This window comes from Anser brachyrhynchus (assembly GCF_964034855.1).
Source record: "Anser brachyrhynchus genome assembly, chromosome: 8".
NCBI classification, from domain to species: domain Eukaryota; kingdom Metazoa; phylum Chordata; class Aves; order Anseriformes; family Anatidae; genus Anser; species Anser brachyrhynchus.
The window spans coordinates 6441470-6465770 of NC_137702.1; the positions used below are offsets into that span (position 1 = coordinate 6441470).

Here is a 24301-nt window from a genome sequence, read left to right on the forward strand (position 1 = left end):
TCATGTTATTTTGAGTAACTTCCTTTCAATCTCTTCAGTAGTTCAACAGTAATCTTTTATGCCCCTTGTTTTTCTGGACAGGCCTCCTTACCCAGGGCTAAGAAGTGCCAACAACATGACATTTCCCTGCCAAGAAGGGGTAGTGCTGTACTGCATCACTGAGAGATTTGCCTTACATAAACACTTGCCAATTTCTTTAGGTCACCCCCCAGCACTGCCAAGAGCTGGGCAGGCCAGCTCTTCTCCCCCGAGACCTGCGGGAGTGCCAGCAGACACGCTGGCCAAGCCGCTGTCCCTAGCTGCAGCTGGGGCCAGCTTTGCAGCCAAGGTCAGGGAGCCAGGGAGCATTTCCCTCAGCGTGTCCCGTGTTGGGGAAAGGCCCCGGGAGGTTCGGGGTGTCCTGCAGCCTGTTTACCAGAGGCTGCTTTGTGTGGAGCACACCAGCCCTCCTCCACCGACCGGCAGCGTGCAGAGCAGGCTAAGGGGCAAAAAAAAACCCGAGGCTCAGGCTGTGCTGGGGGACCCTCAAGGAGCCACCACAGCGGTGAACAAGCCCAAAGGCGCCTCTACAGGGCCTGGGGCCTTGCCTGCGTGAGGGGGGCCGGGCATTCCCTCACGGCTTGTGGAAAAAAAAACGGAAAAAAATTGAGGGGAAAAAATCGAGCAGCTGATTCCCTCAGCCCCCTGCTGCAGCACCGCGGCAGGCCGGCCGGGAAGGCGGGGGAAGGCGGCAAGCGGGGCTCTCCCCTAAACCGAGGGAGCCCCGGGAAGGGCCGAGGGGCCGGGGGAGGCCGAACCCAGCCGTGCCAAGCCCAAGCGAGCCGAGCCGGGCCAAAAGGAACCGAGCCTGGCCGAGGCGAGCCGCCCGCCCCCGGGGCTCTCCCTCCCGCCCTGCCCCACAATGCAGCGCGCGGCGCGGCTGACATGGCGGCCGGGCCGGACTGAGCCGCTGCCGTCGGGGCCTCCAGCAGCCGGAGCCGGGCATGGCGGGGGCGCAGCCCCGGCACCCTTAGGGCCGCAGCCAGGTACCGGGCCCCGGGGGGCCGGGAGGGGGCTCCCCCGACAGGGTGAGGGCGGCTGGGCGCTCTCTGCCCTCTCCCCTTTCCCCTCTCCCCCCGTGCGCGGCGGGGCGAGGCGGGCTCGGGGGGCACGGTGCCCGCGGAGCCCCCGGAGCCCCCGGCCTCAGCCCGCCCGGCCCCGGCCCCGCCGCCCGCCGAAGCCTCGCAGCCCTGCGGCCGGCCGCTGAAAGGCTGCGAGGGGGGGTCCCGGGCCATCCTCGCCCGCTGGGCCCCCGTCCAGCCCGGCCGTGGCCCCTCCTGCTAGCCCAGGGGAGAGGTTCGGGGTTCTGGGCGTCGCGGGGTGCCCGCAGCGCCGCCGGGGGCTGCCTCCCCCCGGGTGGCTGTGGCTCTTTTGTCGGCTCGTCTCGTGTGCGGGGAGAGCTGAACGAGGCTCCAGCTCCTGCAGGACGCTGCGATGTGCCAGTTGGCTCAATGTGTCACAGCCCCCGAGGCCTTCTTGCTGTTAAGGTTGTTTGTGGGAATAGCAAAGGGGATGAGCTGTGAGGGCGCAGAGGAACAATGTAATCAGGTTCAGGCTGAGGTATTAGGGAGGGACTGGTATGTGAAACAATAGTTTTATCTGCGTGCGGATCCATTAATTCTTTTTGGTTTTCACGCCACCCCCACGTCACTTTGCTTCATGAATGCTTTGCCCTGCCTTTGAGGGTCACTGCATCTGCTTGAAAATAGAGGATACACGTTGGTTTTGTTTGACTTATGTTCCCAGCTCGGGGAGGTGCTTTTGGACAGTCTGACCCCAGATAGTTATGACATAATTATTTCCGAGACGAGAAAAGTAACCCAGACATGGAAATATGACTTAATTACAGTATCTGACAGAAGAAGCTATATTAGGAGTGAGAGGTCTCCTTTTCAACCATTAGTTATGTAGTGAGCTTTTGTCTACCTGACTTTAGTGATAATCGCTGCATAAAATTATTTTTAGGATGAAATTACAGTTTCCCAGAACATATGTGTTGGGATATGATCCTGGAGGATACACAGAGAGGGATCAGAAAGTTCTTTCTGTGTTCTGTCCTTGCACAGAAAACAGCTGGGACTTTGTCTCCTACCCACCTAGCGCAGGAACAGAAATTGCAAGGTGCCACGGGGCACCTACACGGTACAGGGCATTTGCCTGCTTCTTCCTCTGAAGGGAATTACTGCTGCAGGGACAAAGGGGAGAAGGATTTCCCTGTGTCCTACTTGAAAGCAAGATATCCCTAGGGAGCTCCTCTTAAATTTCTTGTGGATCTGCTTGTCACGGTTTTGGTTTGTATATTCATATCGATAAGGCAGTTCAAAATCTTGCTCAGCTGAGAGTATATCCTGCTTTCTAGTTGTGCTTGCTTTTACATTTTATGAAGTGTTTTTACTAAATCAACTTTAATTGTTGTCCTCATCTTGATGAGGTAACGTAATACTGGTACGGAGTATTTATTTTTTTCATGGAAGGACAGATTCTGCGTTTTGCTTATTGGATTAATTTGCAGCATGGAAGCCATCCAGGGGAAGTCAACGTTTCTGATGCTTTTGGCGCATTATCAAACAGCGTACAATAATAATCACAAGTTGTTTAATTGTACATAAGTGATAGATCAGTAACTCTTTTAGCACAGAAGTACTGAAAACACATTGTCTAAGTTTAGTAAGAATGCATATGAATCTCATGTTTTACTTTTGAACAGCGCTGCATACACAGATGTGTATGTACCCATACTATACCCTTGGTTCTGATGTTTTAGTAAATCTTTGGAAAAAAACAGTGCATCACATGTTACTAGATTACTTAATTAATTTTTATTTCTGTTGCTGTCTAAAAGAAACATTGCCAGCAAGAAGTAACTTTCAGACTTCAGTTTTTGGTGTCAGCAAAACTTGACTTGGGAGTCTGGAATCAGTTTAGTGTTACAAACGGTTGTGAATCAACGCATGTGCCAACTATATGAGTGTATTTTTGACAACTTTTCTAAAGTAACAGTTTCCAGTGTATTTCTTTCAGAAGTGAAAGTGCTGGATCCTAGTAAAGCAGACCTAAGGATGCTGGTGGTAACGGATCCATTTGCTTTGGCTGTGGTTTGTGAACTAGTTTGCAGCTGGTACGAGGTAGTGCAAAGGATGTCCTCCTAAAGGATTAGGGTTTGGGTGGAAGGATCACTGTTAATACAAGATCCAGATAAAGTTCTATGCCAAAAATACACACTGTTGTATTTTTATTGAGCACAAACAGCAAGGAGAAACAGAAGTTTAAGAAGAAGATGGATAGATAGAATTTAAATATGTAGCTGCTATTTAAGCCAGCTTCATGATCAGTTCAGGCCTCCAGAAGCTACTTTAGCCTCTGAAAGGCCTTACGCCTATGTAGTGCTGTATTGCTTTTTTTCCTCTTTTTTCCTTTTTTTTTTTTTCCTCTCTAGCCTCCTACCCTGTACCCTGTACTGGTACAAATGTTGTTTGTTCTTAAAAGTTAGAGCTAACTTGGATCAGTTTCCTGATCTGGTTACAGCATGTACCTTGCAACACAGAGCAACATTTGAGGCAGGTGGTACCCCTTTTTTGGCTTCAGAGCTTAAGCCGATTGCGAAACGGTGGTGTTTTTCAAAAGTTTAAACAACTAGTACAGTAAAATTGGGGTCAGACCCAAAACTCTGAGGCATTAGGTATCTTTATATGAAATACACAGGGAAGGGAGGACACAGTAATGTAATTACACAGCTGGTGGAACAGAGGGAGGGTGGCTTTCCTCCGTTTGGAGTGGGATTGGTCAGCACTAGTAGGTTCAGAAATTAGTCCTTGGCATTTGCTGCTTGGTGACACACCTCTTTCTTGCCTTCCCAGTCAGTCAGACCAGCTTGTAGGAAACACAACGGCTGTCGATGCAAATAGGAGCTAACCCGTATCGAGCACGTTCTGTATGGATTTCCTGTCTCGCATATCTGCTTGTTTAAGGGCTTAATTGTAGGATGGTTATTATACCTAGATACATTAATGCTAAGCTTTGCATAAAGCAAGGCCTTTCCTGTTACTTCGGTTACAAATGATACTTACCTAATTCAGATACAGCCTCGTTACAGTTTTATATCCAAAGTTGTTTATCTAACGAATCCTTCTTAGAAGTTTTTAATCCTCTGCACTCATGTTTAACATCAGAGCTTCCTACTTCATTATGTATCTTTGCTAGGGCCAGAGTGCTGGCTAGCTGTGTCCCTGTTTTTTTGTGTGTTTAATTTTACGTGCGTGGCGCTGGCTTCCTTCTCGATAGATTTTTGAAGTATTATAGTTATTAGCTTAAATCCTATCGCTTCTAGAAACAGGAAGGTCTGAGACACGGTATAGCACTTACATGTTTGTTACTAAGAATACCTATGGGTTTACTGCTGGGGGAGCCTGAGGCGCTTTAGTGGCCAGTAATCTCTGATAGTTTTAGTTTTAAGTAGTTTGGAAAAACACCAGGGACTGATAACAGTTTGTACTAAGTTACGTGTAGCTTATCATAAAGCAAACATAAACATATTTTTTTTAAGCAATTGGCACAGGACAAGGGAGAAGCTTGAATTGAAGCTTGTGTAAGTTCTCAGATGCAGAAAGGGGCCTGAGGCTATAACCAGTCCCGAAAAGAGGCTCTCCCCTTCGCACTGGCAGATAGGGCTGTCTGCAGAAGGAGACATTACCTGTGCTGCAACATGAGCAGAGCGCACAAGACAGCCTTCCCTTTTGTTTCTGGCTGTGGCCTTTGTTTGTTGAATTTCATTTTAGTTTGGTTGGAGGTTCAGTCGGGCTGTATTGGAAATCTGCCTGGGGAGGCTGAGGTTTATCGCCCCCCTTGCTGCTGGAAGGCAGGGAGGTTCGAGCTGAAGGGACGGTCTAATGGGACGGATTAAAGCAGGTCTCAGATAAAAAGACAGGTCCCTCTATCTCTAGGGAGTGAATACTTTACAGAAAGAGGGTGATAACAGTTGTGTTTATAGTACTTTCTCTCTTAATATTTAATCTAGTTGTCCCTGAGGAATCGAAACTTATGAGGCTGCTCAGTTTCCCTTTAGTTGCTCTTCTCCACTCTCGGAGATGTTTTTGGACATTTTAGTCAGTTGGGACCGAATTTTAGAACAGGCTTAAAATAATGTCCGAAGATTGCTGAGTTTCCGTATGTTTTCTGGGAAAAAAGATGTCTCAGTAGAGGAAGGATCTCTACATTTCTTCTTAGGGAGAAGCAAAGGACCACACAGCACGGGTGTTCCTTGAGCTGCAGCCTATCTTCTCCACCTGCCCAAAGGACTGTGATGTGACAGAGGAGCATGAAAACGAGTGGGTAGGAAGCCAGGCATCTTTAGTTCGGCTTCTAAGAATGGCCCGGGTTGGAAGGGACCTTAAAGATCTTCTAACAAGGAAATGATTAAAACAGAAGTGCTTTGCGAAAGAGCTTCCTGTCACAACTCAGCATGCAAGAGCTCACAGTTTCGCTTGGTCTTCACCTTTGAAAAGGCAAAATCTGACCCAAGATGTGGGGCTTTAAAAGGAATTAAATACAGTTGAACAACTTGGGATGAAGGAGTAACAGGGCAAATGGGTCGAAGTATCTTATTGAAAGTAGTTTTTGTGTTGGTTTTTTTGTTCATTGGTTTTGTTTTGTAAGTGTTACCGTGAATTTTTGCAATTCAAATGCAGAATTTTGTAATGGTAGTCTGAGAGAACAAGGAAACAAAAGAATCTGGCAGAAATGAAAGTGAAACAATCTCGCTCCTTCATTTTGTGAGCCTGAAATGAATTCTACGATAGAGAAATCTAAGCTGATTTTAAACATCCTAAAAATTGATCGTTGTAGGTGTGTATAGATTTAATCGTTTTCCAGAATTTGAGGTCGGATGATGTGTTGTCTGACCTCGAGCTGCTGTATTCCAGCCAGATGATTTTTCTTCAGAGTGCCAAGAACTGAGCTAGATTTCAGAGGAGTAACTGGCACCGTGCATTCAGAGAAAAAAAAGGGAAACCGAATCCCCTGTAACACCAGGACATTGAGGAATACGCTGAAATGATTTCAGCAAGTGAATCCTTCCCCACATTGCAGATGAAAAACTCTGCTTTTGTTGCCAACCCGCCTGGGAGAAAATTCAGTTTTCATTCCAGGTCTGGCAATTGGTATGGGCCTGAGCTTGTGAGTAAGACATGCCATCCAGGTTTCTAAAAAGATGCCACCTCAGCAGTGATTCACTCCGCTCCAGCATTGTGTTTCCAACCGTGTTACTCCTTTTGGAGGCACTCCTTTCTCTCCTCCCGTTTCCCTCTCTTCCCTCTCCAATACCTGGCTGCCCGGTATCTGGCAGAGGAGGAAACCTCCTTTTTAGGCTGTTTTGCTTTTAGTAGTGGTCTCTATTTTCTTTTTAGTGTTTAAGTTTTGTTAATAGGTTCATATTGTAGTTCTTTGTGAGCTGGGTAATGAGGTTGATATTGAGTGTGTTAAAGCAGTTTAGATTATTTTTAATTTGCTAAATCATTTCGGTATTAATAAAAAAAAAATTAACCCTAAATACAACGTTATTGCACATGCATTTAAGATTCTGAATTTTATGTGGAACTCTTATTTTTTTGTTACAATCTTGACTAAATTGCCTAAGTGATCTTTATTTTAATTTCTTTGGTATAAAGAATAGCTCTGTGTTTTTTTTTAACCTTAACTACTTGCGTTTGATTACACTCACTCTCTCAACGTGTAACTGCATTATAGTATTCAATTTCTTAGCTGAGTTATAAAGGTAGTTTTAAATGTGACAGGAAAAATCTAAGGAAACTGCTAATAGAAAGTATGTCACGTTTGTGCATTTGATTAGAGCTTATATATTCTTCTTGAATGTGTAACTATATTCTTATTGAATGGATGAGATCAAATTGTTTGAGTTCAGAGTAGAATTTCTGTGGATTTTAAAAAAAAAAAAAAAGAAAAAAAAAAAGCCTTCTTTTATGATCCGAACTTAACGACTTGACAGTTAGAAGAAGCAGAGCTAAATGAAGCTCTCCTTTTGCTCCAATGCCACGTTTTTATGGTAACTTCAAGCTGGCCTTCCTGCCAGTTGTTGTTGTTCCAGGGCACTTGTGCTGCTTTGCTGTGCCCCCCTGCTGCTGCTGCTCCTCCCTGGTGCCAGCGTGAAGTCCAGCTGGACTGGGCTGCAGAAGTGCTCGAGGGAGCGCCCGAGGATTGGGAGTAAGGAGCTGGGGCTGGAAAAATGGCTTCTTGCTCCATCAGGGCTGGTGCCAACCTGCAGCTAACGCAAAAGTGTGGCCTGGGTGTGCTCTAGTCCAGGGTCGAATGGTGGTGTGGGTGTCAGAAACGAAAGTGGAACTGCCATCTGCCTTCCTTCGCCGTGCTCCCCACCCCGAAAATGAGCAGCTAAAGCGTAAGGAGGAGTTTAGAATTTGAAAAGTCTTCCCCTGCATTTTCTCTTGTTTCCATTACAAAAAAATCTTCGCAGGAGAGCAGCGGATTGTTGGCAGACAGCAGTGTGCTGCATGTAGCTGTGACATCTATAGGGGATGGAGCAACGCTTCCAACAGGTGGTCAGGCACACGAGTACGGTGAGCCTACCTGGGTCCTTCTCACTGCACCCAGGCTGGAATGACACCGGTGTGGGTGGGCGGACATTTCTGGTGCTGGGCTAATAGGAATTGCTGTGGGAAAGGCCAGCTGCAATCCAAAGGCAAATACTACTTAATCTTCTGGATTTTTGGTCTTTGATTTTTCGTCTAGAAGTGTGAGCTGGATGTAATAATCAGTGTTCGATAGAGAACAGTTGTAATATTAAATACGTGACTTTGTGACCTAAAATGGCAAGCTGTTGGAATGGATGTACTAGTATAGATTTTTTTTCCTTTTTCAAGATTTCTTATTAAATGCTCTGATGCTGTCATTAACTTCATAACAATTCTTGGTTTTGCTTTTGGTTTTGTTTTTAATTTTTCTGAAATATAGTGCATATTTTCGGTGATATCAACAGAGGCTTAAGCTATCCATTTTTAGTATGTGGTTTGCATCCTGAAGTATTTCCTGGCTTGTGTCTCTCCAAAGTGAGAGATAGTAGCTGCATTATATAGCCTGAAAAAAAAATTACTGTGCTTTATATTGATGATATTCAGAAAAATTAGATTTTTAGCAGACATTTTAATCTGATTCTTTTGTTATTTCCTTTTTTAAGTACGAAAGTACATTGTTTTACTCCTAATTGTTGTAATCCATGGATTTTTTTGTTATTCCTTTGCTAAATGATAAGCTACTTATTTGGATAGTTTCTCAAAAGCGTGATCCATGGAAATTTCTGGGTTTCAAACTGCTAAGTATGTAGGTGGACAGGAAGGAGAGAAACTCTGTTCCAGAATTCCAAATCTTGCTATAGTTGTACAAAATTGATTTTATTTTGTGTCTAATACATCATTCTCATTTTTTTATTGCTATCTGAAGGTTGTTTAAAAAGAAAAGAATCCAGGCTCTTGCTACAGATTCTTTTTCTTCGTTTTCTACATAAGTGAGTGTAATTCCTTAAAAACAGGTTCCATTATTCATGCTTAGCTTCCCATTGGAACACCAATCTTTGAGTTGTCTCCAAAACAAAACTCAGATAATATACCACTTAAAGGACAGAGGTTTAGATAAGTCGAGGTAAACTGCAGCTAAACAAAATATCTACTGCTTCTGTTTTTTTGACTAATGAAAATCTTACTTAATTGGTGGCAATTAACGTGTGAGAATTGTATGTGTTAAATGTTGTGCTTAAGTATCTGTGGAGGTAGGTGGTAGGTCAGATGTCAGATTTATTCCCAATAGTTTTATATCACTAAATATTTTTTCAGTTAACAAAATGGAGCTGGTATGCTGGAATGAATTAGCTTTCTTGAGCAGTGTGTTTTATTGTATTTTTTAGATGTGTTATTTTTTCAAATTTTCAGTGTAGTTGCAGATATGTTGTTTTTTTATATTTTTTTCCTAAAGCCAAAAATAGGAAGGAAAGAAAAAAGCAAGCTGTTGGCAGTTTAATCACAGTGTTTTTTACCACATTCTGCCATTTTTTTGTTTCTTCATATTGCCCCCTCTTTTAAACAGAAGTAAAGTTTATAAAATTTTCATGAGTTTTATTTTAATATGGAATGTGTTATGAATATTCACGTATGAATATTCCCCCCTGTAGGGGGGAACATGCTTCCTCTATAACCATTAGGAGTTTCACTTCTCTTTAGAGGCGCTTATTTTAATGTTTCCTATGTAGAGCTTTGGTATTTTCCCTTCAGTTTACAAATGTGTATCATTTCTTCAGCAGACAATCAGCCACGATCCTTGCCTGCACAGTGGATTTAAAATCAACTTTAAATTACTGAAGAATTGCACTTCAAGTGGTCTCAAGAGACTGGAGAAGCAGGTCTTCACTATAATGGAAGAGGCCAAGAGCTCAAAGAATGGAAATCATGACCCAAGGAAGTCTGTCCGTCTTGTCTGTGAGGAAGGCAAAGCAGTCAAAGTTACAAATAATCAAAATTATAAACATAATAGAAATGACAAATCTGTGAAGGATATTGGGAGAAGTTCTCCAAGTGGGAACAACAGCAAAAAAAGTAAACAAAATGATGTTTTTCCTGAAAAACAAGGAGAAAATAAATCATGCAAAGTTAATAGTTGTAATCCTGGAACTAAAGATACGGTATCAAACATTCAGGATCGAAGTCATGGAAAAGCAAAAAAAAATTCTAATATATCATCAGCAATGGAAAGCCTGAAACAAACAAAAGCTCAACAAGTGGGAGAAAATTTTCCAGGCTCCCATGTTTCAGGGAATGGGGTCAGTACGGAAACCTTAACAGCTACTCAGAAAGGGAAACTGGTGTTGGAAAATCCACTGGGAGTTCATACGTTGGAGACTAGTGTTGATCAAACTGGTGATCCTGGTAAGACTGCTTCAGATCAAAGAAAACTGGAACAGAAGCCTGATGACTTCAGTGAGTATTATTCAGCACTGCTTTACTCGTTTTTGTTCTGGTAAAATTGTTAACAATCTGAAATGGGCTTTGAAATGTTTCTATTGGTATATTTTTTTCACATATAGTAAGTTGCTGACTGCATTTACAGAGAACATTATTAATATAAGCATATTACATAGGGCATAAGAGATTATGGTAATAGCTGTCCCTTTTTCTTCTGCCTAAGACCTAAATGTCTTAGCAAGAGACTTAGAATGCGTGGGTTTCAGGCACTTTTGGAAATGTAATGTCTTGGGCTGGGGGAGAACCTTTGATAATATCACTGCCATTTATGGAAATGCCAGATATTCCTGCTTTTCAGAAAGAGCAGAAGAAAAAATCTGCAAGAAAATATTTTTTATAGGTATGAGAAAAATATTTACCTTTTTTCTGAGGTTGTTACATTCTTTTTATTACTAAAAATGCTTAAAAGATGGTTTGGCAGATGGCTGTTTAATTTAGGGAGCTGTGGAATGCTTCCCATCCATCAGTGGTTACCCTTATGAGTGTTCAATTTTTGTGTCTTTTTCAATTTCAAAATTAAATATCTGGATCAGGATTTGTCTCGTTTCAAGTTAGCTCCTCATAACAGACTTAGTCACGCTTCTTCAGAACACAGTATTTTCTAATAAAATACTGCTTTACAACTGCAGTGTCAGAGTGCAGAGCTTCTACTTGAAATATTTCCCACTACTGCAACAGCTACAGCAGTGGCTTGTGGGGCAATACAAGGGAAAATATTAAAGTGTATTTTTTTTTTTAGCTATGCTTATAAAAAAAACTTAACAGGAAAAACAAGTTGAAATGGCAGTGTCCTCTGATCAGCCAGCTCTTTGTAGACTGCCATCATGTGCTGTAGGGACCATCTGTCACTGACAAACCAGGACTTGAAAACTTGCTCACGTTTTTTATTCCTAGTTAGTCAGGGAGGTGGAGGGTGTAAAGATCTTGTATGTAAAAAAAAAATAAAAAATAAAAAAATAAAAGGGTGGAGAGGAAACCCTCTCACCTTTGGTGATGCAAACACTACTGGAAGAATTTAAGATGAAGATGTTTGTAGAGCTTAATGAGCTATGAACAACTCATAGGCATCTGGAGGAACTGGACTTTTGGAATTGACTGGTGTGTGTTTGTGAGTAGCAGCGTTCCAGAGCTCCATGGTTGCTAGCCCTTGGTGGCAAGGTGTCACGGCCTGTTCAGGTGCAACTCCAACAGTCTTCTGACCCGAGTGGTTGAAATATCTGGTAACTGGCGTTGTAAGGTCGTTTGGATGAGTGTCTTTAAAGTGATTTTCTGACTGTTTCCGTAGCAAAATGTATTGGGTGAAAAAAGAAAAAACGAGCTAGTATTTTTATGTCTGTTAAGTATAGCATTGGGATCTCGTGTTCTCTGTTCTGCATAACAAAAAAATCTTTTTTGCCTAAACGAACTTCGTAGAGATTATGAAGTTAGGACTGAAATACAGAACAAATCTACCTTGTTTGTTTTTTTCTTCTCTTTTTGAGAGTGTGCTTAGTAGTACAATGGTCTTTGAAGTCTCTCCAAAATATTGGTTAACATACTGGAAAGTTTCTAATGTCTGAGGTGATTTTGGTCAGATGGTCAGACTTTGGACAAAAAACCAACCCTAGAATATAGTTCCAGTTTGTGTCTGGCTTCTTAATGAGATGCTCTTAACTGCTTTGGCTTCTGTACTCTACCCTTTACTTTCCTCTGAAGAAAATGACTGTTTCTTTCTCTAGGTAAAATAAAGAATTCTGAATCAACTAAAGAACATACCTTGGAAGCTGACTATTTAGAAAACACGGCTGTTATTGGTGAATCTAATCTGACAGCTGAACAGCAACTGGGATTGAAACAAGCTGAAGAGCGTCTGGAAAGAGATTATATCTCCCGACTTGAAAAAGTAGGTTGAGTTATTTGTCAGCTAAAAAAGAAAATGGATGTCTTCTTTCACTGTCATCACCATATTTCAGGTTGGGTGGTATTTCCACTGTAGCCTGTTGCCTCTGTTTCTCTCTTCTTTATGGTGAATCTCTTTAGTGATACTAACCGTAGTAGTTGACTTGTCATTCACTGTGACAGAATATACAGACTGAAAATTTACTGTGCCTTTTTTTGGCACACGGCATGTTTATAGAACAGTATTTTTTAAAAATTGTGCAGATCTAAAGGTTTTCAGTTTTATACTTATCTAAGGTTTTCTAGGAAGTCCAGTTACCTGGAAACTCTGGTTATAGGATTGAAAGGAACTTCATTATATCTTCAGTATATCACCCTTTTACCAGTACAAATCACCTCTATTGAAGACAAAACCTTAAAAACGCTTTCTAAGCTGTTTTAGTAATCTCCAGTGAAGCAAATTTTGATGTCATTATAGGTGTAACTCAGAAGTTTTTTCTTGATGTCTAACCTAAGTGTCTCTTGGAGCATTTTAATCCTTTGTATGCTGTCCTAAGATCTAACTTTCTTCAGCAATTTTCTATACATTTGAAGATCATTACTTTATACCTTCTTTTTGAAGATCATTACATTATATCTCCCTGAAGGCATGTCTTCTTAAGACTCCCTAGTTGTTCTTTGGTCATAGGAATTTTTTTAGTTATGTTTCATTCCTGTTGCTTTTTTCTGGGCTTTCACCACCTGGTCCATGTAACTGTGGTATCCAAAAATGGACACGGCCTTTCAGCTGAAGTCTTACATATAAAGAAGAAAGCTGGTTTCATCTATCTGAAATACAACATTGCGTTTACGATATGTGTTTTTTTTTTTTTTTTTTTTAGTAGCAATAGGATTTTGGCTTAGAATCGTTAAGGTTGGAAAAGACCTCCCAGATCATCTGGTCCAAAATCATCTGGTCTGGTTTGTAGCTTGACCAGCTCCCCACATCCTTTTCTTAAGAAATGTCCAACCAGGTGTTCCCTGCCCTGTATTTCTTGCAGTTGACAGTATCTAAGGAGGAGGAGCAATACTTTGCTTTGATACTATTTAATTGCAAGTTACTTATTCCATTTCTCTCATTTGTTGTGATCACTGAATTATTATTGTCTTACAAAGTCTGTAGTCTCTCCCAATCGTGTCTTTCTCATGTGTAGTCAACATACACTGTATTGCATTTCGTAGATCTTTAACAAAAATATGAAAGATTCTCACCCCAGAAGGACCCTGTTGAAAACTATTTGGCACACACGTTTAGACTGGTGGTGAACCACTCTAAGGATGTGTGCTCTGAGGACAGTTTTCTGAGCAGCTTCATTCTCACCTTATTGTTCTTTATTTAGATAGTATTTACAGTCTCCTTTTTAGAATGGTACTGTCAAGTGACAAAAACGTTGTAAAATTCAAGATGCAACATCTGCTGTTTCTTCGAGCTCTATGATTTTCTTTTAGAAAGGCAACCCTGAAATTGGTTTAGTACAGTTTGTTTATAGCACCTATGACCCACTTTTTTCCTATATGCTTATTAATAACTTATTTATTACAGTGTTTTTCCGGACACTCCTACTGACTGGCCTGTAATTCTTTGGTTCATCCTCTCTAGCATTTTAAAGATAGTCTCGAGGTTTTTCTTTTCTAGTGATCTGGAACCTTCCCATTAAAATCTAGCTGGCTCTGAGGTGGATTAGCACTGTGAATAGCCAAGCACAAACTTCACCAGACCTGGCTTCTTCTAAGGCATCTGATTTACTCAAATATTAGTATGTGGGTTTTTTATTGTTTGTTTCTCATTCTTTCATTGCTCTTATGCATAGCTAGATGATGAAAATTGTCTTTATTACAGAGGCAAAATAAAAAACATTGCATGATTCAACCTTTCTGGCAATAATATCTGTTGGCATAATACTACAGATCAGTGTAGGAAAGAAATATCCAATCATTTTTAATACTGTTTTTGCTGATAGTTTTAGAAGAGTGTTAAAGTATTTATTTTTGATCTGCTTCAGTTACCAGCTATTGAATACTTGAGCTAGATAAATGTAACTGTAGGTTGTATTCCAAATAGGTGTTTAATTTCGTTTTATTAGGTAACAATCTCATAAAAAGTAAGGATGAAGAGACTTACTAAGTGTCATGACAGTGTTACTGTAAATTGATCTGTAGTTGGAGACTCAGGCCTTCATTTTTTTTTTTTTCCCAAAAGCAAAAGATATATTCAGTATATGGAAAAACTTGCCCAAGTTCAGCAGTGGTTTAGGTCTTCGGTGTAAGAAATAAGCGTTCTCTGCTCATTCATTGTTATGTCACTGTTTAAACAGCTGGTGTTTTTAGTATACTTCTCAGAATTAGTAAATATGGATATATTAGAATTAAGATGAAAATTCTAAGTAGGTGTTTTTTCCTCTCTCCTCATTATAACTGATAGCAATTATTAGAAAAACCCTAACAAGTCTGCAGGAAAACAAAGGCATTTCTTTGGGGCCCATTCAAGAGCGACACAAGGAAGAACTGTCCCTCTTGGTCTTTGATGTGAACATACCAAAAGGTTTCCTATAGCTGTGTTTTATTAGAGTAAGAAAACATAACTGCAGGATGAGACAGATTAAAGTAGAATTTTGAGAACAACACCCCATCTTTGCAGAGACTGTCCTTTCTGCCTTTTGATCTTGTAGTTCTCAGTGTTTTCCTGGTTGAAAAACTCCACATTGTGCCCTCTTCGACCCGAAGAATGTGATGATTTTTTTTTCCATTGTCTCTTAAGGCTTGTCTGCTCAGCTGCTTCTTGCAGACTCTCGGGTCTCTCGGGCTTCAGCTCCCCATTTGGGTACTCTGTCTCTCCCAGCCTGTCCATCCAAAATGCTGAGCATAACAAATTGTTACTCAAAATGGAATAATCTTATCTCTTGTCAGAGGATCCCACCTTATCCAGAGTATAGTCATCAGTAAGTCAGAAACTGGCTATCTTCCTCCCTGTTGGCCAGCTGAACCCTTTTAAATAGAAAAAAAAATGCAGTACTTGCACAGCACGCTCTGAATATGCTAGCCAAACAACAACACCATCTGTCATAACATGTATAGTAGATAATGTGATGAATACTTCCCATTTTCTCATCAGAGAAAGGCGGATAGATGCTGAGATTTAATAAATCCATAGTTATTAAAAGCTTGAGCTGACAAGGGAATGGCTTACTGGCCTCTAGTTCAGCCTTAAGAGGCATAAACTCTTCAGTCTTAATCTTGCATCACTAAAATCTACTGAGAAGTGTAATGTCCAACTCATCTCATTTCCTTTCTTCACACTCCCCACGTGTCATATGGGTAAAAATCCATTTCCACCGTGTTTTCTGAAGATTAGTTAATGTTTGCAAAGCACCTTGACATTACAAATGTTACATAATTGTTAAATAGAATTTGTTATTCAAACAGTTGAGTTTTTCAGACACGATTGGCAGAAACATTTTCTTTTAATCTATGGCCATTTTTCCCCAGCGCTCCCCAGAATACACCAACTGTCAGTATCTATGCAAGCTCTGCTTAGTTCACATTGAAAATATCCAGGGAGCTCACAAGCATATTAAAGAAAAGCGTCATAAGAAAAATATAATGGTAAGTTAACAAATAAAAATTATGAATGATTTTTTCTGTTTTTTAAAGGTTTTTTTGTTAATGGTATGTTCTCTTTGGTCATCTTCGTTTAGGTGAAAGTTTGTGTGTGCTGAGCAGAGATCCACGGATCTCTGTTGCTCCTTTTCTGTTTGAGAGGAAGGGCTTGATATCTGTCCAGACAGAGAGGAAAGAACATTTTTGGTCATTGCTTCTGAATTAGTGTCTCTGAGTAGTGGGCAGTTCATCACACTTAGTAACACAAGGCAAGGTAGCTTAGGTGAGAAACGTATTTAGTTCTTCCATTTCTTTCAAAAGGAATATCACTGGTAGCAAGACCTCCAGGGGCTGGAGTTGGGGTTGGGATTTTTTTGTGGTTTTGTGTGTGTGTGTGTTTTTCTGTTTTTTTTCTTTTTTGTCTGACTTGTTAGGTTTTATCCCTATCCTTTCTAGGATGGGTAAGCAGAGGGGATGGTATGTCTAGACGAAAGAAAGAGAGCTAAAGCAGAGAGGGATTCATTTCCTGAGATGTCACTCATCATCTCTCTGGGGTTACATATGGGTTTGATATGAAAATATCTGTACAGTTCTAAGGTTTTCAACAAAAAAAGACAATTGGTTTCCTTATTAGATACTCTGTTGTTACTGTTTGTGTTGTTTTAAGAAATGTTACATGCATAAAATGACGCACAGATTTTCATGCCAACCCATTTTTGTAAATGCTGATAGAGCTACAAATTCACAAATACATGGAGTCTTGTGTTTCAGGTGGCTTAAATAATGTTCCTACACCTGTTTCCCAAAGTTTAGTATATTATTCTTGTTTCCATGCATTTCTTACCAAACTTGTTTGTAATTAATGCTCTAATTCTCTTAAATGTGCAAGTCATCATCTGGAAAACTGAATGCTGTAAATCCTAAGAATCTTGTAAAGGAACACTTTTGTTTTTATGTTCAGTTACTAGTTGAAAGGGATTTTGGTTTTCTTGCTGGCTGCTAACTTGCACCAGGGAAAAAATAAACAACTAAATAATAATGGCAACAGACCATCCCCACATTTGATATGGAAACACTTTTCTACCGTGCTTTGCATCTGGGTATGGAAACAAAAATTGAGAAATGAGGTTTCTTTACCACTGAATGGAAATGCTAGAGAACAGGGAGTGGTTTCAGTTCTTAACACTTGTCTTCAGATAGTTGTATGTTGTACACCACATTGCAGTAGCAAGTGGTGTGTAACTGTCTAATGTTATATCATAAAATATACCTAATTAGAGCTCAAATTATTAGATGTAGGAGTGTCAGATAAGCTTTGTAGCAATTGTCATTCCTCAATCAAGAAAAAACATAAAGCAGTGACATTAAAAACAAAAACATAAAAACAAAAAACCACTTGCTTTTAAAAATGTGCATATTCTTTCTTATGCTGAATTTGTTCAAGTGAGAAAAGAAGAGTTGATAGATGAAACCTAGTGCTAATCAAACATTTTCATACTGGACTGTTGTGTTGTCTTAGTGCATAAATATTTTCTGGTTATTATTTATTTCTGTTGTCAGTCAGATTTTGTTTAGTTGATGAATTTGTGAAACAAATGATTGTTTCACTTGTCCCTAAATGACTTGATGTATCTGACACATTTATTGCGTTGGATTAAAATTAATTTTAATTTGATGTACTAAAACCAGCACTTTCTAGCACTGGCTGTTTAGGCATCAGTGGGAGGAGATTCAACTACTTAAAAGTTTCTTGGAGCTAAGAATATATTTTTTGCCACTGATACCTTTCTTTCAGATACAATCCACTCATAAAATCTGTGTAATTCTAGAAAATCTTTTTCAACTCAGTTACTTTTATTATGTAGGAACAGTTACAGCTTTTTATTTCCTTGTATGATTTCTGTTTCAGAACTGTCAGAAAATGTGGTTCAGGAATGTAGCACACCAGATTTCTTCCCCAGTTGCCAGCTGTGAGACATGTTCTCTTTTAAACACTGAGCATCTACTGTCATTTGTGAGCTGCACTACTGCATGTGCCAGTTAGGCTGGGCGGAGTTCCTACCTTTGAAAATGTTTGGTCAGGACCCCATGTAGATAGAACACAAACAGCAAACGATGCATTGCTTACATATCATGCAGTACTATGAGATACATACATTGATACATAGCATGCAATACTACGACGTAACCTTTTCTCTTAAAATATCAGTTTTTACTTTTATCATCCAACAATTATTCAGGAAAAACAAGAAGAAAATGAGCTGCGTGCCCTCCCACCCCCTTCTTCTGCACAGTTGGCTGCTCTGAGTTTTACACTCATTGAGGCAGCAAATGAACAAGGCATATCAGATGATGACTTCAGAATTCGTCAAGAAATTGTAAACGAGATGGAGAAAATTATTCAACAGCCCTTACCAGGTATCCATAGTATCCTCCATTTTCTCTAGGTGAAAATTGTTCTTTTTGTTAATGGTGAATTAATACATTTGAGGTTAAAGTATCTTTATATCATATGATATTAATATATATAGGCATTTTAATACTGACTGGCAGTTGATTTAAAAAAAGCTAACAAATCTACAAAAGGAGGAAAATATGGTTGTCCTTATCTTTGCTTCTTTCTGGTGTGTGTTTATTGAAGCTATCGATCCTCTTTAACGTCATGATTTTTGATGAAGACTGGAAATTTCCAGAACACCAAATACTTCCTTCCAGGTCATGTTTAAAGCCTCAACCACTGAGGATCTTCCTCAGGCTCTAGTGCTACAAATCTTTCCACCTATATCTAACTTAGCAGTTAGGTATACTTGTCTGTGGCTTTTAATGTGACTTTTTTTTTCAAATGCACTTAATTATGCTAGCATGAATGATGCAGGGGGTTAGGAGGGAAAAAATGAGAAGACGCTTGAAGTCAGATGAAAAGAATATGTATCTTTTTTTCCTACCAGTCCCTAAGTTGCTTGTGGTATCTTTCAGACTCTTTTCCCCACCTCACTCCCCCCCCGCCCAAATCTGTGCTTTAAAAAAAATAAAAAATAGATCTCAGTGGTTTTGGTAAGCATACAGGACATTTTCAGTATTTAATTATGATCTGAAATATGTACAGGTACTAATCAGTAACTGTTCATTAAAACAAGTCATTCAGGTCAGCAAAGGTTATTGTTTAACAAGTATTTCTTCTTCTGTATATTTATAACTAGTGGGCAGTAAATGGAAGGAGGTGCACTGAGAGGTCAACTGGTGCTTCCAAAAGTCCCTTGAATTCTAGAGTTCTCTTAAAAAGGTCAAAATACTACATTTACTTAACTATATATAAATATCATACCTCATCTGCCCTTTTCTTGATCAAATGCTTTATGATAATAAAAATAATAATTTAAACAACCGTCTGGATAGGTATAATGTTTAGTCACATTTATGTCTTCAGTGGGTCAATAAAATTCCTAAAAATTGTCTGGATAAGTTAATTTTTTTCCCCTTCAGATGTGGAGTGTGTTACTTTACTAGAACACATTAAACATTCAAATTTAATTAATAGTACTGTTGTAAAATAAAGTAACCTAAATGTACATACAGGCAAAATAAACTGTGACACTTGCTTCTTTGCATTGATTTCCCATCATCTTCTATAGTGCAATTGATATGCTGGAAATTTGAGAGCTGATTTTTGGAGCTGCCATAATGTTGACATTATATGATCAATGGTTTGCTTTTCAGTGAATCTGAATGGAACAAAGTAATAATGGCATTGACAGGAAAAAAAAATCCAACTTTTCATTTAATCTGTATTAAAACTGGGTTGATTTTCTGCCTTTCTATTTATTTTAGAAATACCTTACTTTTTCCACTTTGCTTTGTAAAAATACTGGAGTGGGAAGGATATTTTTTTTTTCTTTCTTTGCTGTAGGATGATCAGCCTTAGTTTTAGGAGCTCTATGTAATATATTTTTAAACATAAGAATGCTCAATAAAAGTAGGGTTTGTAGGGTAGGACTTGGCTAAATGTGTTTGCATTGTGGTATTGCCATATGTGGCGCCTAGTACAGATTTCTCTTCTGACACACTATTGAGTTTTCCTCTGATAGTATTTTAATGTAAGAGAAAGCAAAGGAAAAGATCAGTATTTTTGTAAATAATTGTGAAGATTACTGTACTGTTATCATTCAGCTGGCTGAATTGTTTGGAGTGATGCGTTGATGTGGAGCGGTGTGTCTGTAGCAGTGAGTGGCAACTTATTTCCCCTTTTAAAGCCTATAGTGTTTTAGTGAATGTGTTTTCAGAAGTTGTAAATTAAGAAAAAAATCAATTCATGTATGGTGTAGTAAACATGGGATGTTCTGACATGATTTTCTCATGGTTGAAGTCATGATAGAACTATGCAAAAATTCCTACTGCTATGAAAATCTGTAGGAAGCAGTTACAGGGGATTGCTTATTTATATAGTTACTGTATACAGATTCATTCTGAGAGAAGTGGTTTCCACACAGTGTAAAACAGACAAACGTTTCTTTGAAGCTGTATATTTGTAAGGTTTATTTTCTCTTACGAATTATTTTATGGTGGTTCTCTTTCAAAGTATTTGATCAGAACACAAATAAAAACAATATGAAAAAATGCAAGAAAAAACCTCTTTGCTGTGAGGCTGGTTGAACACTGGAACAAGTTGCTTAGAGAAGTTGTGAAGTCTCCTTTTTTTGGAGATATTTAAAACCCAACTGGACACAGTCCTGGGCATCCTGCTCAGGATGACTGTGTGAGCAGGAGGCTGAACTAGAGGGCCTCCTTTCGACCTCCGCCATTCTGTGGTGAGAATCCCTGTGAGGGGTTCTGAGACCCCTCCTCACTGCCCCGAATGATAAGTGATTTGGAAGGGGTTGAGAATTATCTTAATTTTCAGCTTGCATAAATACGTCAGAGCCTTAATATATATACATTACAGGAAAGTTTTAATCTATGTAAATTGATTCATGAAGTGGGATAAATTATTGTTTATGGAGTGGAATGACATTTTTCATTGTATCATTACTGAATAGTTACTTTCTAATTAGTTTAGACTAGGTTTGTTATATATCATTGCAGGTAAGGAACTGTATTAACTACAAAAATACTGTTAAATGGGTACTCTGGCTTGAATTATATCAAAGTTATGTTTTACATGCATGTTTCATAGTGAATTGTGCATAGAAACTTGCTAATGTCATTGGCAGAGTTTGTAGTTTGTATAAAAATATTTGACAAAAGTGTATGAGGCAGCAAAGAACTTTATAACTGGCTAACTGCTCCTGTAAAATCACATTATTAACAAAAAAAAAGTAAAATATTGCACTGAGATGGTGACACTTATTGTAAGTTTATAGTTAGTTTCATTAAAAACTAAATCTACAGGCTGCATTGCAAAATTATTTCAAAATAACTTGAAAAATTTTAGACATTTGGTAATACTATTTGAATTATTAGTTTTCCTGTGATGCTGTGCTATAGAAATGACTAGACTTCACAGGAATGAGAAAGTGGTTCAATATTTATTAATCTGATAGTACCACTTGGGAGTTAGAGTATCGCCATTAAAAAATATTTTTTCCCTAGCTAATAATTATAAATGATTTTCTCTGTCTTCCAGACTGTTCACTGAGGATGTATGGCTCCTGTTTAACTCGATTCGCTTTTAAAACCAGCGATGTTAACATTGATATCAAATTCCCCCCTAAGGTGAGTAGATATCTTGTTTTAACTTAAACTTTTTTTTTAATTGAGTCCATCACCATTTATTTCTACTGCATTGCCTTAATCTTCTGTTGGGACCTACTGTTTTTAGAACAGCATGAAGTGTATAATCTTTGATTTGAGTCAGGTGTGCTATGAATCAAGTGATAAAGTGTTCCATTTTTTACTAGATAACTTTAACTCTGTGTTTTGCAAGTTCTTATGCTTGCCCTTTTAAAAATTTGTTGAAGAAGCATTGAGGCAATATGAAAATAGTTGCCTCCAGCTAAGTGTGCTTTTATGTGCTCAGGATTCAGACAGCAGAATCTCGTAGGTCTTTAGGTCCTGTCCCTTTCTTTTTTTCAAAGGTTCATCTGACAGTGACAACTTTCTTTTGATGTTTTAGACAATTAGAAGTGGATGCCATATCCCAGGTTACAGTTCACTGTGGTACAGAAATCCTGCAGAGCAATATAACTTGCGTTTAAATGTTGAAATTGTTGGTTCATGTTTAGTATGTGGTATTAGCATCACATTCATGTTATAGACACAACTGCTGAACTTGCTCTTGGCCAGTATGTGTTGTGGATCTGGATGCATATTTACACATAAAATTTTGCAATGATATGGCAGTTAGGAAATAAAATGAAGCCTTTTTCAAAGAAGTGTTTGTGGAGCGTATCGTGTCGCCTCACAGAAGCTTAGAAATGGTGCTAATTCTTAGTTTTCTTTGAACACTTTACAGTGTATCTTTGAAACACCACTTCAATAGTTATAGTTGATTTCTGCGAGAAAAGAAAACTCATTTAAAATGTTAACTTTTAAAAAAACATTGGGAAAGAAAGTTCTGACATCAAATACTTCGTAGTTGCGCATTTCTAGTGGCATGTTTTGACGTTGTTACTATATGGCATATAAAACATTGTCACTAACTGTGCAACTGAAATAGTTTGAAATCAAGTGTCAAATAGGTTAGTCTGAATAAAGTAAACTGTTAAAATTTTGTCATTTTAGATGAGTCAACCAGATGTTCTGATACAGGTGCTTGAAATCTTGAAGAACAGTGGTGAGTCTTAGATGCATCTTGTTCCTATTTAATTAAAATTCCAATTGCTATTCACTTGTTTTTATGCTTAACTTTTTAGTAAACTTTATTAAAAAAATATTTTCAACCAAATTACCTGAATTGTTTTTATGAGTGGGATCTTTATGACCATCAGTGCTTGTGTAAGTGCAGCAGGAGGATGGCCTCCCAGGTAGTCCAGCCATTTTGGACTGTCAGAATTAGCAGTAATACTTTTTTACCTGGTATCTCAAACATTTTCACTTTATAAGAGAAATTCCAAGCAGTAAACTCGGCAGCCACTTTCCGCTTGTATATAAACATCAGTGGGAACTATTACAAGACTTCTGGAACTTTGTTCTGTCAGGAGGTTATCTAGCCAGTTGTCTTGAGCCAGGTGACACAAGTAACATTGCATTTTTGATTCTTTAGACAATGTATAATAGATCAGCTCCACAAGCAGTTCTCAAACTGTCCTGGTGGTTTATCAAGAGATTCTGCTTTGTGCCTTTTAAATCTTGGAAGGACAGAACAGGTTCTAAAAGAGATACCAGCTCAGTTTCCTGACAGGGATTTTTCTTCTTTTTTTTCCTACTGACTGTATGATATTTGAAAGGAGTAAAAGTAACCAGAAAATAATACTTAGTGGTTAGAAATGCAGCACTTAATTTGAATTTTCTGTAAATGTTTGGTATAAATGTAATGTTAAATTTTGAAGACACAATTGGGAGAACTATGAACAACTTCTATATCTAATGTTTTTTTCTCCTTGCTTAGCTGTCTACTCAGATGTGGAGTCAGATTTTCATGCCAAAGTTCCTGTTGTCTTTTGCAAAGATGTTAAAAGGTATGTGTCAATGAAAAGGATTTTAATGAGATTCCACTTTCTACTATGCTTGTTCATATCAGCTGCTTGTGTGCACTCTTGATGAGAAGCGTTAGCTAACGTTCACGTCAAAAGGGAATTGCTCATAACAAAAATAAAATCTAGAAAAAAAGCTTAGCTATGTTCATGTGTCACTAGACAAGATACATAGATCTCATTAGTTGTAGGAGTCTCAAAATACAATTTCTACTTGTAGTTAAGGGAAATGCAACTGAATGGGTCTCAGTTTATTTTAAATATTTAAATTCAATATTTAAACATTTAATATTAAAGTTTATTTAAATGTAATATTTTAAATTTAATATTTAAATTTAATATTTTAAATTCAATATTAATATTTAATATTTAAAGTTTCTGCCATTAGATAATCCAACTGTTTGAAAAGAATCTATAAGATTCACGTTGTCAGTAAAGACACGTCATATGTCAGTCTCGTAAATTCCTAAGCAGTAGCAACCTACAAAATGAAATGTAGTTGTTGAATGATGTTCACGTTGTTTTGACTGACCAGAAGCATATTCTGGGGAGTTAAACGCAACAAGAATGGGCGTATATTTTTCTGTGTTTGTAGATGATATGAGTACCTTTTAAGTACTAAGAGAATAGAAATAATTATTTTGAGAATCAAAACAAAAAGTGTTTAGACAAGCTATTCTGTGGACTTACCAACACTTATACAAAGCTGACCTGGTTTTCTGTGTTTATTTAGTGCGTGGAAGATGTATGTGGAGTTTGTGAGTTGTGTAAGACTGCACAATTAAGTAATGGCAGAACTTAATCTCAGAGCAAATTCTTCTGTATTTTTAGCTGTACTGTAATGACATTTTTTATTTTTACACGTAATGGACTTCTGTAAGTTCCAGATTCAACTGATGAGTTAAGAGTAAAGAAAATTGCATTATATTCTGTAGCTTTTGTTTAAAAGATCGGGATCTTTCATAGGGACACACCTTAATGAATGTTTTTAGTATGGTGGAAATGATTCTTCCCACACACCCCCAAGGAAATATTTGGGTACTTGAGGAGATAACTGTTTTTTGTTTGTTTTTCTGTCTTGCA

The 24301-nt window shown here is 38.8% G+C and overlaps 1 protein-coding gene across 4 annotated transcripts in view; it reads left to right on the forward strand.

Moving 5' to 3' along the window:
* Nucleotides 1-128: 128 nt before the first annotated feature.
* TUT4 (terminal uridylyl transferase 4) overlaps nt 129-24301 on the forward strand; it is a 47014-nt gene continuing 22841 nt past the window's right edge. For 2 of the 4 annotated variants that reach the window (XM_080603268.1, XM_080603269.1), the window contains exons 1-8: nt 1112-7625; nt 9356-10031; nt 11795-11958; nt 15480-15596; nt 17831-18008; nt 21211-21299; nt 22308-22359; nt 23134-23203. In XM_080603268.1, the coding sequence (XP_080459394.1) occupies nt 7584-7625; nt 9356-10031; nt 11795-11958; nt 15480-15596; nt 17831-18008; nt 21211-21299; nt 22308-22359; nt 23134-23203 (1388 nt within the window). In that variant the 5' untranslated portion in view covers nt 1112-7583. Of the gene's footprint in view, nt 1026-1111; nt 7626-9355; nt 10032-11794; nt 11959-15479; nt 15597-17830; nt 18009-21210; nt 21300-22307; nt 22360-23133; nt 23204-24301 lie in introns of those variants that run through there. The other 2 variants (XM_080603267.1, XM_080603266.1) reach the window with 2 other exon arrangements.